General features: G+C 44.8%; 1 protein-coding gene across 2 annotated transcripts in view; it reads right to left on the bottom strand.

Moving 5' to 3' along the window:
* SYT3 (synaptotagmin 3) overlaps positions 1-16,062 on the bottom strand; it is a 481,632-nt gene that overhangs the window by 73,125 nt on the left and 392,445 nt on the right. For both annotated transcript variants that reach the window (XM_069200996.1, XM_069200995.1), the window contains exons 8-9: positions 7,827-7,947; positions 2,947-3,118 (exon numbers count right to left, since the gene is read on the bottom strand). In XM_069200996.1, the coding sequence (XP_069057097.1) occupies positions 2,947-3,118; positions 7,827-7,947 (293 nt within the window). The remainder of the gene's footprint in view (positions 1-2,946; positions 3,119-7,826; positions 7,948-16,062) is intronic.

The raw sequence follows: 16,062 nt of genomic DNA, 5'->3' as shown, positions 1-16,062 counted from the left end.
GTTGGCTACACCACATCACTGGAGAGCAGAGAAGAACAAGACCAACAGGTGGCATAGGGAAACAAATTAATGATCGCACCTGTAGGTAGTCCTTAAGAACCATTACTAAATATCTTTGAAACAGTGGTCAGATAACACCCCTATTAACACAAGCTCAAAAGCACATGAATCAAAGACTGGGAGCTTCAGTTAGTCTAGGTTGGCCTGCAACAAAGGACCACACTCAGTGGTCCCTGGAAAATGAATTCATACCAGCCCCCTCGTATACCGAGTCAGTGTCGAGAATGAGTCTGACAGTCTAAAAGAGGATATGAGGGGGCACATCATATATGGGTCTACAAGGAAAATGTGTGCATTCGCGTATGGCTGTTTATCAGATAGTAGACCTCAACCTGCTGGGAGGGTTTTGCTTTCTCCCACATGGTCATTGCACACTTTACATCAAGATATTTGCCGGGGATTTGATCCATGAACCATCCAGACTTGGAAGTAATCCACCTTCAGCCTGGGGGATATCAACTAGACATGATATTGAAATGGCTTCCCACCCAGCAGCCCCAGCAAATCTCTGGACATCACACCGTCCCTGCCCTATCAATCGCCAGAAGTAACAGACAGTGCATGGACCATATGGCTTAAATTCGTTAACACGTGTGTAATTTAAATAACCTCTTGATGTACATGATATTGTATCATCACCTGACCTCACTAATTAATGTACAGCATGCTATTGCTCCACAGCTAGGACCCCGCTATATAAATACAAATACCAACTTTTACATTTTCAAATACTAAAAGGCAGCAAAACAAAATGGCCGTCACTGTAAAGTGCTGTGTCCTTCACATTTCCTTGGCCCTGATAACTTTAAAATCATGGAAGGCAATGCAGGCATGTCTGATTACTCCAACTACCACAGAACCCTTGATAAAATTAAACCCACAGACAAATCCTGACTTCAAAGTATTCCACTTTTACATCATTTGAGCACCATTCAGACAAATCCATAAGCTGCTAACAAGCTGCCTCTGCCTACTCCCTCCCATCTGCTTGTTGACAATACTTAGTAAAGCTGTATGTATCATCAGCTCACAGTGCTATAACTCACCCCATTTACACAGGTACATCTGATGCATGCTTGGCATAGCTCTCCAAACGATCCTAAATACCAACCACCCATGAAATCAGAGCTACCCACAAGTCATTGCTATAGGAGCCCAGTTCAACAGTGAAAATCCACAAACCCACAATAATTACATTAGGGATACAGACCACCAACATTAAGCCTGTGCTCTCTAGGCTTCATACTCCCAAATGGCTCCTGTATTGCTGAAAAGAAAGAATGCTGCGATTGCAGCAAGTTTGAATACTTTGGGCCTCATTGTGACTTTGGCGGTCCTAAAAGGGGACCGCCAAAGTTGTGGGGAGGATGCCATCATCATACAGGTGGCGTCACTCCCGAGTGTATTACAATGTTCCTGGTGGGCTGACTAGCAGTGACACAGTAATACGCGTTCCCGCAACAGCGCTAGGATATTGGCCTTGGCTCTTTTAAGGGAGCCAAGGTCAATATCCTCGTACTCCAGCACCCTTGGAATGTGCACTGTCTGCATAGCAGGGGAGCAGGGGGACTGTCTGCTGGGCAGGGGGGACCCCTGGCACTGGCTTTCTGCCAGCCTTTTCATGGCAGGGCCAAGCCATGAAAAGGCTGGTGGAAAGTTGGGTTGTAATCATCTAGGTGGCACTGAGCTCAGTGCCGCCCTGGCTGGTTACAACTCCGACCACCATCACACCATCGGGAACAATGTTCCTGGTGGGAACGGTGGTGTCCTGGCAGGTCCGCCCACCAGGGTTGTAATGTGGAGGCCAGACCACCACAGCTGTGGCTGTCCGATTACCACCACGAGGTTGGTAGTCCTAGGAGCCCCAGCCTTATAATAAGGCCCTGAGTCTCAGTCTGTCCAGTGTTCCACCAATACACAACACCATAGTGGCCCACTGTTTAAATAATGAATGAAGTACCTCAATCAACAATAAGACAAACTTACACATGTAAGATGTCCCTAACAGCTCACCACTTACCCCTCATGCCCTTTAAGACTTCTGTCCTCTATCAACCTAAAAGTCACTTCCCTCTCCTACCTATCAAAGACACAATATCCAAGTCCAGCAAATCGCCTACGCACATACATCATATGCACCTTTACTACAAAATCATTAACCTGCACCCAATTGTTGTTGATCAGAATATTGATGCATGCCTCTCTGTAAATAGGGAACTTTACAATTTTCCATGGAACGCAGCAGGTTTTCACACAACTCTACAACATTTTTGGCAAAGCTTGGCTTTTAAGTTGAATAGATGGGCCACTAAAACTCTGAAGTGGCAGAGCCCTGCTTCAGCAAGCCCCAAGGCAGCTTGACTGCCATTCTTTTAGATACTTGCTGAACGGGCAGCGAATATATTCCAGTACACTTCTGTCGGCATAGAAGGAGCACCCTTTTCTGTTGCAACCCCAGCCACTTAGCAATGTTACAGAAGTGATGTCAAGATTTTTGGTTTTACAAAATAACCCCCCCAAAGTGGGACTTGTTCCTTAAAACAAAAAAAATCCTTACGTTTTCTCTCACTGCGCAAGGGACACAGTTATTTATTTCCTAAATAGGACAGCAATGTCCTGCATGGCAGTCATGAGCAGGGATTTAGCGTCCAAAGCCACACCATAAATAGGGTGGGACTTCTGATGCCATGGAGCTGGTGGTCAGGCAACAGTTGGCTTACTGTAGGCTGTTTCCTACAGTTGTCGGGAACTAAGTGGTTTCTCCACCTCTAAATGAGTCTAGAACGTTAAGAGATGGGCAGTCTGGAAACCTGCCATCTTTCAATGGGCTTCCTGTAACCGCCCTGCTCTAAATGAGGCCCTTAGTCTCTGATATTTGGCTCTCACCAGTCATAGTCCATGACCGCGATGGTTAGGCTGACGTGGTCCATGTTCTCGTTGGGGATGTCAAACACCAGCGCCTCGTTGTAGCTCGGATTCAGTGTGTTCTTCTTTATGGATGTTTTCCTCTTCTTCAGCCGTCTCCCCTCGCACATCAAGGATGCTTTGACATATGGGTCTGTGTGTGTAGAGAGAGGGCGCATGGAGGGCGAGGAGAAGAAGCAGGGAACGTTTGGCAGTAGAAGAGAGGGAGGAGGAAGGGAGGCCATGAGGTGGATGTGAACGGGGATAGAACACGCGAGAAGTACAGAAGAAGATTAGAATGAGGAAAGGGAAGGTGGAAGAAAGACCAGAGGAGTGAGAATGGTGAGACACAAAAGGTGAGAGCAAGAAGGGGAAGAGGAGCAATGAAAAGCAAATAGATGTCAAAGGAGAAAAGGAGAGGAGAGGTCAACGTGGACATTATAATAAACAAGGAGTAGATAGGGGAACAACAGCATTGTTACTCATTGGATAGTCCATGATGTTGACTGATGATGTTTCTGCCGCAGACAGTAATCTGTAAATGTCAAACACCTACATTCCATGCATACACTTGAACACACCCAACCTACCATGTCCCTCATGTACGCAATCACAGATGCATCACTATTTTACATAAAATGTCTATCAAAGTCATATCACAATCTCGCACCAGCATTCTATCACCAATATCTCACATGTACCTAGTGTCCGTCACCAATTTACAGATTAAATTATCACAGACAACCTACCATTTCATCCATACACCCTGCAGAGTCAGCATTATCTCACAAAGATGTCTCATTACTTGCGCACAAATATATTGCACATTCCCTCAACACATACACTTCACCGCAGACGAGTCACCACCTCACATATGCACAAAATAATAGATATATCGTTATTTTCACACATTTGTTAACACAGACATTAGTGGCGCGATTGGATCCAGCCAATCATCACCATCACTTTATGCTTCATGTTGGGCATATCCAGAAGTCTTGCCTGGGTGATGGGCAAACAAAGCTGAGTACCAGGAGAAACGAGAGCTTGAAACCAAGTAGTGTTTTTTATAGTCAGTGCCCTGGAATTATGCGCCAGGAGAGGGTCAAGTTATGCAACAGGGTTAAGTAAATTATGCGACAAGAAAAGGCAAAATATGAAGACTAATGTGGCAGATTTAGTAGTAGTATTACTTCATTCTTTCATCATTTTTAAACTTGGTAACACTGTATGAATATTGGTTAAATCTCATTAGTACCAGTTTAACACCCAAATCTAGCACTACGCAACAGAAAGGTGACCAGTCCAGCTTTGCAAAGGCCCTTCAACTGTATGGCAACATGTGTTGCTGCATTTTTAGTAACTTGGGACCCATTTGAGCCAGAAACAAAATTAGTTTTTTGCTAAAATCTGCAGATTTGGTGGAAGGCGATGGGTTATGTGGCAAATGCGCAAATCGATAATTCTGCAAAAGTTGCTGCAGCTGCTCAATTGCATAATTCCAGTATCCCTGATTATAGTATTCTATGTCAGTTGATAGGCTGATTGGATGGACATGGCCGTCCTTATTACCCACAAAAGATTGTCATCATGATAAGCCACTAAAGATTGTGTAGATTGGGGTGTCCTTGGATCCTTGATGTTACACCTGACTCTGAACTCATCTTAGAACGACTCATCTGCGAAGCATTGCACACTTGTGGGTCACAGATTTCAGACTTGAGGCTCTGAACCTACCTCATAGGCACCTACCTAAGAAACTACAGAGATCCAGGATTACGGATATCAGACCAGAGACAATGAAACAACCCTGCTCTGGAAAATATGCCTATCAATTTACCTAAATTCTTGGATTGTGGATGTCACTGAGGCCCTGAAAGCATCACAGGGAAGCTCGCCTGTGGATCCATTTAAATCCTGGGATTATATATGTCAGAGATAAGGCTACTCAGACAGACTCACCGAAGAATCCACCTAGATCCATGGATCACAAATGTGAAGGCTAAGAGCCTGTCCCTGGGAGAATGGTTTTTTTTTTTATCTCCTGGGTCCCCACACTGGGGTTGATTCAGCCGTTGGCAGCACAATGTTTGTGAAAATGCCCTTGGCTCCTCCATGGCTGAGAGCTTCTCATCATAGGACTCATCTGAGGTCTCCTAGCCACTTAACCAGATACAATTTACAACAAGCATTTTCAATGCAATGGATATCGCATTTGCTCGAGTTAGAGCTATTAACGTTGTAAAGAGAAAAAAAAATGCAGCGCGATTGCGATGTGTGAAAAATAAACAGATAAAGTAGTCCGGACACCAGGCTGAAAACATCGAGCCTCGTATGTTTTCAGTAGTTTACTGGTGCTCTCGAGGAGGGCTAAACACCAGAAAAGGCACGACGTATGCATGCCTTTCACAAATGAAAGCAAGCGGATTTTAAAAGGCAAGCCCACAAACCAATGAAAGTGACTGACGTGACATGGGCGTGGTTGGAAGCCCAAAGAGAGATTACAGAATGGGACGGAGCGCTTTGCGCTCGCCCATAATAAAGGGAGAGAAAAAGTATATGTTGTTATGATAACCCTATAACGTCAGTTACAAAGGAATTTAGAGGTGTTAAACTCTGGGACAACTGAAGAATAAAATCAAGCGAGGATGTGAAATGGAGGGCTGGATCCGTGCCAGATTTTCAAAATAACCACTGTCAATGTAAACTGAGAGCAGCAGTAAACCTAAGCACATAACATTCTCTAACACGATATGGTTGGATAGACCAGCAGTAAGGGTTCCTATAGCTTGCCCTAATTTAAGTAATTCCCTTTTGAATACTGGGGTGCTGCTCTCGAAGTGTTCATTCCATTTTTTTTCAATGCACCCTAAATCAAATGTCTGCGGCGTATAAGAGCTCTTCATCGATCCAGCCGGGGTGTAACCACACTAGCACCAAGCAAATATAGTTTGGAGTACGTCGTTATTGAACATCTGCAAATGAAAAGTCTAATTGCTTTATTGATTGTAGACGAGAAATCTGTAAGTGGCAGACAAGAACAAATGCTTCGAATCTGTATTGGTTTCATGACATCCAAGGTATTGTTTCAAGCTGCAGGAGATCTCGTTAATATGTGCAAGTGCTTCATGTAAGCTCTGTATCCCATGGAAGCTGTGCTGTCGATATTTGGGGGCAGTTATTCAACCGATCATTAATTTCCTTGCCAGTTCTAAGCCATGCATACTAATGTACATTTCCATTCCCAGTCATGCCTCAAATAAGGGGTTTTCATCAATTTCATTGATTTTCATTAGGATTGAATACAAATGGCAACAACATTGATCCAGAAATTATTTTTGTAAACTAAGATGCCGATGTGACATAGAGGGTCATTCTGACCCTGGCGGCCGACGGCCGCCAGGGCCACCGACCACGGGAGCACCGCCAACAGGCTGGCGGTGCTCCAATGAGCATTCTGACCGCGGCGGTTCAGCCGCGGTCAGAAGCGGAAAGTCAGCGGTCTCCCGCTGACTTTCCGCTGCTCTTTGGAATCCTCCATGGCTGCGGAGCGCGCTCCGCAGCCATGAGGATTCTGACCCCCCCTACCGCCATCCAGTTCATGGCGGGAAAGCCGCCATGAACAGGATGGCGGTAGGGGGGGTCGCGGGGCCCCTGGGGGCCCCTGCCGTGCCCATGCCAATGGCATGGGCACGGCAGGGGCCCCCGTAAGAGGGCCCCGCAAAGTATTTCAGTGTCTGCCTTGCAGACACTGAAATACGCGACGGGTGCCACTGCACCCGTCGCACCTTCCCACTCCGCCGGCTCGATTACGAGCCGGCATCCTCGTGGGAAGGTCGTTTTCCCCTGGGCTGGCGGGCGGTTTTACTGGAACCGCCCGCCAGCCCAGGGGAAAACTCGTAATACCCGCCGCGGTCTTTTGACCGCGGCGCGGTAATTTGGAGGGCGGGATCCTAGCGGGCGGCCTCCGCCGCCCGCCAGGGTCATAATGAGGCCCATAGTCTTTTGGCCTAAAAATATCCGTTCGTTAAAAAAACGAGTAGTGTTGCAAACAGAGTAGACATGCGGCTCAAACTTGGTAGAGTTGCTTTTTTGTCTGTGAGAGATTTGCGCAAATAGCGTTGGGCAAATAAGTGGCCAGTGCAGGCCAGTAGATGATTGTTCATTGAGGTTCTTTGAGAATGTTGCGGTGTACTGGGATATCAAACGCTTTGTGAGATTTAAGAAGCTTTTTAGCAACCCAATGTGAGTCCATCAAGATTGAGTATTTTGGATGGCCAAATGGTTAGAGAAAAGCCAGCATGTTTATCTGGTGAAATAAGAATTTCACAATGCAATATCTCTTCTGCCAATACCTACAGGACATGACAACGTATTAAAACTGCATCAGTATTGCCCAGCAATTAAATACTATTTCCCCTCAGTAGAGAAGTTAACAGTAGTTAAATCCCTCTACTTAGAGTAGTAATATTAGTCACTGGTGTAATTGTCCGACCCACAACTAAGGGTCGAAGGAAAGGACACATGATGAGTCTTACAATTGGTTAATGGTCAGCAGAATATGGACAATTGAGCTAATGATGTCCTTGCCCCCATAATCACCCCAATAGAAGAACACCCCCTTCATGCTCTTGCTTTAGACATTCAAGGAACTTACAATGCAAGCATGGAAGAGTAGGTAATGCCAGCATGCGCAGCTTTCTGTTTGGACGCGACATTCCTGAACTTCAGTCCGCCTGAGCCCCAAAACTACTTTTTCTTTTAAGATGAATTCTTAAAGTACAAGGCCTATATTCACCAGTGCCCATACCTACGATGCTCTGTTGTTGATGGTATATGTGCTTGTCTCCTTTGAGGCTCACCTGAGAATCCAGTCAGGTCCATGGCCTTCAGGTTGGTGGCTTTGATGATGGTCGCTGTCAGCCGGCCAGCCGTGGGGAGGTAACAGAGAGAGAAGTTGATTTCCCCCAGGTCAGCTTTTTCCTGCAAGATGAAAGAACACGCACAGGCTGAGGGGGTGTATTTGTGGGTATCAGTGAGTGAGGGCGGTAGAGCAAGCCTCTATGCATCTTTCATTCACAGAGTCATACACACAGATCTGCACCTATGACAGGATAATATTAACACAACCCCAAAGAGAGCTCAGGCCTGCTATGCCCAGGCATTGCTATTAATTTACCAGCACCAGTTAAACTATCCTCTTTATTTCATGCCAAAAACGGTTTGTTTTATTAGCTATGTAATATTAACCGTATTATTAAGTACAACACTTCTTGCTGGAAGGTGCGCGCAAGTGTTCTTCAAATAAATAAATAAGCAAAGAAGCACTGGCAAAGCCAATATATCTTGCCTTTGCCACTTATTGGCTTTGCCAATGCCTTTTACTGATGCTCTGCAGCATAGTCAAAGGTAAATAAAAAATACGCATGCACAGCTACAAAATGATGCAAGTATAATTTTTTAAGTTAACAATGCAAGATGAACTGGTAAAAAAAGAGACATAGGATAAACTTACTTTTTTCAGGGTGGAAGGGTGGGCAGCAATTTATTCCCCTCCCCTCCATCACACCCAATGAACACGATGGGCATAAGGGACAATGGAACAGCAGATGGGAGAAAACAACAGGGAGTGGGTGGAGGAGAAGAGAAGCAGCACAAGAGGGAGACCAACAAAGGGATGGGAGAAGAAGCACGCCATCGAGAAAGCAACATAGAGTGCAGAAGTTTGTCGGGGAAGCACACACGAGAGAGCTTGTAGCAATACGTGAGAGACAGGAACACGGAGTATGGGGGCAGGTATTTGTCAGGGGAAGCACATGAGGAGGAGAGCTAGAAAACACATGCACTCTCACCCATGCTGTCAGGAGCACGGCTAAAAAACATTGACAAAGCCAATTGCTTTTGCATAGGGGAGACCTATTGGCTCTGCCAATGCTTGTCTTACTAATAGTGAGCACTGTATTTCTTTCTCACCAGACATCTTACAGCATTTAAAAGCACAGCTTTATTTACTAGACTCAAGCTATGGCCATGGTTTTATCTTTACCATCGGACAATTTAACATACACTTTTCTGTGCCACATGAGAGTCGGTCTCTATCCAGATTGTTAGAACTGGCACAAGTGACGGCTGCCGAGGAAAGAAGGGGACAAGGATGTGACGTGTCATAACAGCTGGAGCTGCCGACTTTGAAACTGAAGAACCAATTGCAAGTCTCGGCATCTACTGAACAGCCAGAGATTCCGGGCTAATCACTTAGGGCCTAATTCAGATTTCTGCAGACAGGTTACTCCGTCACAACGATGACGCATACACTGTCCACCCAAATACAAATTCCATAGGAAATAATGGGATTTATGTCACGGCGGATGGGATCTCCGTCTCCGTTGTGACGGAGTAACCCTTCCGACAATATCTAAATCAGGCCCTTAATCTCTCCGTGCACATCACCTTGCGTAATATAACAGTTGTTTGTGTAAAGTGCTGCAATACCTTTGGATTGAGTTAGCGCTATATAAAGCTGCAAAAAGATGGGAATGTAGGCTATAGGAGGTACAGGTTTTGCTCCAATGAAGGCTAATGAATTTTGTTTTGTTTTTTACTCAGCACTTTAAGACACTCCAGAAGTAAATAAATCACTTTCCCCGTAAGCATGTCTTTATTTTGTTGAAGCGCAGCAGGTACCCGGCTCCCACCGGTCCACCAAAAAGCAACCACAAAGAATAAAAGGATGGGGCATTCACAGATGAAGTAAGTTAAAGTTACTTAAAAATATGTACATGCTTCCTCAGTGTTTTAAAGCGTAGAAGCCTACAGTGACTTCAAAGTGTACCCGACAGAGAAGTTGGTTTAGTGTTCTGCAATGGGGCATTAAGTGCTATATGAATAATGCAAATATAGCACATCTGTAGAGTGGAGATGTCTAATCTAAATATCTGCTGCAGCTCTAAGTACTGTCCTCTCCTCATGCAATGTACTGGATGGTGCACTCCATTTACACGCGTACCTTGGTGAGATACGTGTTTGTAAGAAACTGCGGAACCTCTGTTTGCAGCGTAGTCTCCTACTACTACTACTCCCTCAGCAACACTGAGCTTGGGGGTGGGGAGTCTGGAGAATTACAGGAAAGGAAAAGCACATAAGCTAGAACAACATGGACCTGAGCAGGGTGGAGGGTTAAGTGGGAAAGCAGACGAGGGACAGAGCACACAACTTAGGAGAGACGCCAAGAAACAGCAACAATGAGAGTTTGGCCGGGGGTATGTTGGGGGAGAACACGAGGGAGAAAGCTGTAAAAATGAATGCACTCATGGAGTGCTCAAGAAAAATAACATTTAGCAACAATAAGGGAATCTGGGAGGAACGCAGTGGTTGCAACTAACAACAAGGAAGCTGAATTATAAAAAGAAACAAGCATTTGCAATGCAGTGGCTATCACGTTTGCTCGAGTTAGTGCTATTAGCGTTGGAAATTCCTAACTCGACTTTTCTGACCAAATAAATTGAAAATGAAAACTAAAACAATTGATATTGACAAGCTGATTCAAAGCTCCACGGCTGCCACAAGCAGGAGCTCGAAGGAGGGACACAAAAGGAAAAAGAAGTTTGCTTGCAGTCAAACATATCCGCAAACGTGCAATTATCCATGTAACAGCGTCACTGTCCAAGACGGTAACAAAGCCGCCTCAAGGAGTGACAAACGAAAAGCAAATACCAATTATAACAAAGGATTTTTGAAAGGCAAGCCCATGAACGAGTGAAAGTGATGGGGTGGGTGTGGTTAAAAGCCCACATAGATACCAACACGTCAGAAAATCAGCGCTTGTGAGCTACCATGCTCGTCCTAAAAACTTTCCAGAGTCTGAGTGCGAGCAGCAGTAGGAGACTAATAAGCCTAGTGTCTTAACACAAAGAAATAAGGCAGACATATAAACACCAACCCAGAACTTGGAGAAACGTAAACCAAATCCTTGATCTTCAGCATTCTCGAGAAGCGCTTCCTCTTCCTCGCAGGGGCGTGGCTTTCATTGGTGCAGCAAGGGGACTGGGGCCCAGAGGCCTAAAGGCCCGAATCCTGATTATTGGTGTACTCCACAGTTCAAACAGCAGCTGGGGTGCTTCCTTCCTTGCACTAGGGCCCATGACCCTGGCTACGCTTTTGCTCCCTCTGAGAGCCTCCTGCTCCCAATCCAGAATAAGTTTACATGGTAGCCCTACACTTCGGTAATTGACCATTCCAACCTCATCTAAGAAATTGCTCACAAGAGGCAAAATCCTTTCAAAGTAAAATGTAAAGCAATAACGAAAAACCTTAATTAAAATAGATCTACATATTTTATGTCTCTCTGAGAGGGATAAACATCATGAACCTCATATGAAAGTGAAAAAGAATACCTGGATATCCTCAGACTGCAAATCATTATCTCAAACAGCTAGATAATTACTCCGCATAATGTTTAAAATAAATATTCATGTCCATTCAAATCTCAGACAGACAATGCCTAACAAATGTTTACAGGTACAGCAGAGGGACACACATGACATTTATGAAAAACAAAGCCCGTAATACAGTTCTTGTGTAAATATGTATGGGATAGATTATTGCAGAGGTTCCCAACCTGGGGTCCGAGGCCCCCCAGGGGTCTGTGACGCATTCCCAGAGGGTCCACAGGCCTGGGTGGCATGAAGGCACTTCTCCATCTGGGGCCTCTGACAGAAAAGTGTGTGTTTTTATATTTATTACTTCCTTTGTGCAATAGTTTTAAAAGCACTGCAAAGCTCCTTGTACATCCAGCATTGTTTGGGAAAAAATAAAAGTCCAGATAAGGCTGATGATTAATGTTTCTGCTGGAGAGAGATGGGAGTTTTGCCTAGTGGCAGTTTTGGCTCATCTAAGGTAGTGCAGATGGTTAATATGCCTGCTGCAAAGACCTTGTATCATGTAAAGAACAGTAATTTATATGCATAGCAAAGTGGGTTACTGAGCAGTTCATAAGTTACAATCATAATCTAGCACAGAGAGCTATGAGCTGCAATTAAAGAGCAGCATGCAATCTACATTTTTTCCCAAGTCTTTCATTTGCCTTATGCTGCTAAAAAGGTTTGCCTGCGTAGAAATACATTCTTGTTATTAAAGTCAACGCTAACCACTGTGCTGTGTTCTGAATGCCGAGTTTGTGCTTCTCCAGGCCAAGCACTCTTAGAAAATTTCTACCAATGTGAATGACAGGTGAAACCTACACCTTGTAGTCCCCTGTAAAGTGCTTCAACACCCTGCAATGGTATGAGAGGTGCTATAAAACAAATGAATTACATGTGACAGAGAGGCCATGGAGATATGAGAGGCCCTTATGGTTTTACTTCCTTTCCCCACTGTATATTTATGTGAAAAAGCTCCCAGATCTTATGTACCTAAAAACTGAAAACAGAAATCACTTGGGAAATGTAGAATCTGACCTGAGGATTCAGCTTGCCTAAATGAAACTAAAAATTGAAAAGTTAGTCGCTGAGATGCAGTGCCAACCTTCCCATTAAACATTTTCAATTTGTGCATATGTTTCCAATATAAAATAATTATATCTTTAGTAATTCAAGTATTTGTTTGGTGTGTACTTGTTTGTGTATTTTTGGGGAATTACTATTTTAATGTATGAAATTTAAATCATACAAATCACTTGGGTGTCCCCGGCATCCAGTAATGATTCAGTGGGGGTCCTCAGGAGTCAAAAGGTTGGAAACCACAGGATTATTTGGTTATCACATCAAAAATGGAATATACATGTCAGAGTCCAGATTAATGAGAAAGTGTGTGCAGGTGCCCATATTTCTCATCTGTACACCTTCTTTTGGAAGTGACTTCACATTACTTGTTTCCTGCTGATCAACTTTGCATCTAAAGAAGGAGTGTCCAATGTATGTCCAGGAGAGCTAGATGTGTGCCAGACTTACTTTCTCGATGAGTCTTAACTAGGTAAATAAATTCCATTTAGATTACTTTAAGTGAATGGGCCTTACGTGGATTTCTTGAACAATTGGCAAGGATCCAGCCACCTTAATCCTAGATTGGATCACCTCGTCAAAAGCATCAGAGTCAGCTAAATTTCATACAGCCAGGTAGAGGACATGCAAAGTGAACATGTCTGTTTGGCTGGCCCAACACGGCCGGTCAAACAGACATGCACACTTTGTGCTGCAAAAGCCCTCCTCCAGCCCCTACCTCCAGCCCTGCCTGCAACGCACACCCAGGAAAAGTAAAATGATAAAAGATCTCGTTATTATCATTTTATTTTTCCTTTCCCCACAATCCAGTGGGGCGACGGTTCCACCACCTTAGCAGAGAAGCACCCCTGTGTGTTGGCTTAAAAAAGTAGGCTTGATGATGTGACACTTGGTATGAGGACGCATCACAATTGTGTATAGGGCAGAAACATGAAATAAGTAATGACTGGGAAATATGTGAGGAATGCGGCGGGTGCAACTAATGACGAGGAAGCCAGAATTATAAACCAAAAATAATGAAACTGCCAGAGCTAGCAGCAGAAGGACACTAGTAAAGCTATAAATCTTTACTTGGTTTAAGCTCAACAAAGAAATAAACACACAAAGGAGACAAAAAGGAAAAGTGAAGTTGTACCCACTAACTAATGAAAAGCAGGTAAATGAGGGTGACAAGGAAGCCTACCAATTGCAAGTATTGGGCGAGCTCAAAGCCCTTTTTAGGTTTTTTTAAGAAACAAAAGGTCAAACTGAAAAAATAACCAAAAGATTGTTGCACATGCGCTATCGGAGGCTTCGACCCTTAAAATGAGTACTGGAAGGTTAGAAGCCAGCCAGTTAGACAGATGGGAAAGACGCTATGCTCTAGGGGAGGGACAAACACAAGACTGACAAGCAGGGACAAGGAAAGCATTGAACAAAAAGCAAGCAGATAAGAGTGACAATAAAGCTACCTAATGGTAAGCAATGGACGGGCTGTAAGCTCCTCTAAGTTATGGTGATAAGTTCAGAATTGGTCTTTTGCAACCAGACAGCTTGCTCTGTCTGGTAGGCTCGACCTAATAAAAATGAAAGGTCTGCAGATAATTAGGGCTTCAGGTATTATCCAATTTTGTCAGCTAGAGCTCTGACCATACACTAAAAAAAAATATTTTTTGATTATTTTCTGGAAGCTAGTGCCTTTCCTCAACTGAGGCATCACCCCAGACTATGTCAAATATGGTTCAAGCATTGCTTTGATGTACACTGGTGCAGACCCGAAGGTCACTACAAAGGATACTTCATTAGTTTTTGGCACTCTTGCTACATCAGTAAACACAGAGATGGGGGAGGTGAATGGACCTGGTTCGGACTGAAGTACTGCGACTGCGCTTGTACATGGACCACCGCTAGCTACCCAAGACATCGATTTGTCGATGACCCTTACAGGCTGCCACAACTAGGCCCTAAATAGAACCACCCCAGGAAAATCTGAGTGCAAAAATGTTCAAACCAGAAACTGTGGGCTATCAGGATCTGTGGGACCAGGCCAAGGCAGGCTCACTAGGAATATAGAGGGAACTTTATCATTGCAAGCAGTGGTGGCTGGCGACATTTGACAGTGGTGGTGGGGTAAAAATTAAGGATGAGTTTTATTATCGAGCAACCACTGCATTTTCATTTACTTTCCCCTTGTCATAATTTTGTAAACTGTGTACCCCCATGATGGGGGCTTCATCATACCCATTTGAATCGAATCACAATTATAACTGAAATATGTGAGCACTGACCAATAATTGGATGGCCATGTATTCGGAACACCTTTTTGACCGACTGACAGACTGTGAGAAACTCACAGGGCCTTCAACAACAGCCCCAGAGCCCTCAATCGTGCAAAACAAGTGATGCCAGTCAGTTATGCACTGTACAAGAGTAATGTGCTACATGAAAAAGTACAGGAACAACATCCTGGAAGTAGGCAACAGGATTTTACATGATCCTGCATATTAAATTGGCACCCATGCAAAACTGATAGCAAGGTATTTACGCTCTCACTCTCCTTCACTGCACCAGAGCTATGCTCAAACTCTGCATCACTTGAGCATAAGCTAGACAGAGACCTGACACCATCACACTGCTTCACTTCACCATGAGCACTGCTAAAGCTCTTAATCTTGTAAATCCTTACAAGGGAGCATCTTACTCCCTCAAACTGCTTCACTGCACCAGGGCTTTGCAAAAGCTCCATATCACACGATCACAAGCTAGGCCGAGATCTTACACCAGCTCACTGCTTCACTGTACCAGTGCGCTGCTAAAGAACTGCATCTTGTAATCCTACACCAGGCAGGGCTCTTATACCCTCAAACTGCTTTGTTGCACCAGGAGCACTGCTGAAACTACACCCATGTCTCCCCCAGTAATGCAGAACTCACACAGCCTCTCATTGATTCGGTCGCAGAACACCCACTGCTTGACTGCAGTAGGAGCCCTGCTACAGCTCAGGGACCGTACAGCCCAGAGCCAAGTTACTGGTAAAACTCTGTACTCTGTAACCTCGAGCTAAGTCTGTGCCCTGCAGCACCCGCCTGTACCTGCACATTGTAGGTGCATTCACAAAGCTCAGCAGACAAACCACCCGGTGGCAGAACCAGCTTGCTCAGACTCACACATTTCCGCGTTGATGATGCGCTGCTCCATGTATTCATGCACAGTTTTAAAGCCTCACAATGTACTTTGCACTGAGGCAGGGTTTACGCTCTGTGCCATGCAAGCATGTACCAGCCAGAGCCCCTGTGGCTTCACACCACTGCTGTGCCCCAGTGACACCACTAAAGACTATTAATCAGTACACATATTGAAGTCTTTACTCACCAGGAGGAGCCGTGCGGCATAAGGGTCTGCTCTGGGCCACCAGAGTTGACTTCCTACAAAAGCTAAAGCCAATGCGAACCCAGCCAATACTGGAGCTGCTCGCATACTGTTTTCAGCATGAGAGAAGCAACAGGATTGGTTTGAGCAGGCTAGCCCAAAACTCCTTCTGTGGTTTAGGGCCTGTGCCTGCAATCCCTCGGCAGTTTAACATTGCTGGGATGGGTGCGGTCTGAAGTACCGATGTTGGGCT

Source organism: Pleurodeles waltl, chromosome 7 (assembly GCF_031143425.1).
Source record: "Pleurodeles waltl isolate 20211129_DDA chromosome 7, aPleWal1.hap1.20221129, whole genome shotgun sequence".
In the NCBI taxonomy this organism is placed as follows: Eukaryota; Metazoa; Chordata; class Amphibia; order Caudata; family Salamandridae; genus Pleurodeles; species Pleurodeles waltl.
The sequence above is the reverse complement of the archived record's forward strand: the minus strand, read 5'-3'. Positions and strand labels throughout refer to the sequence as shown.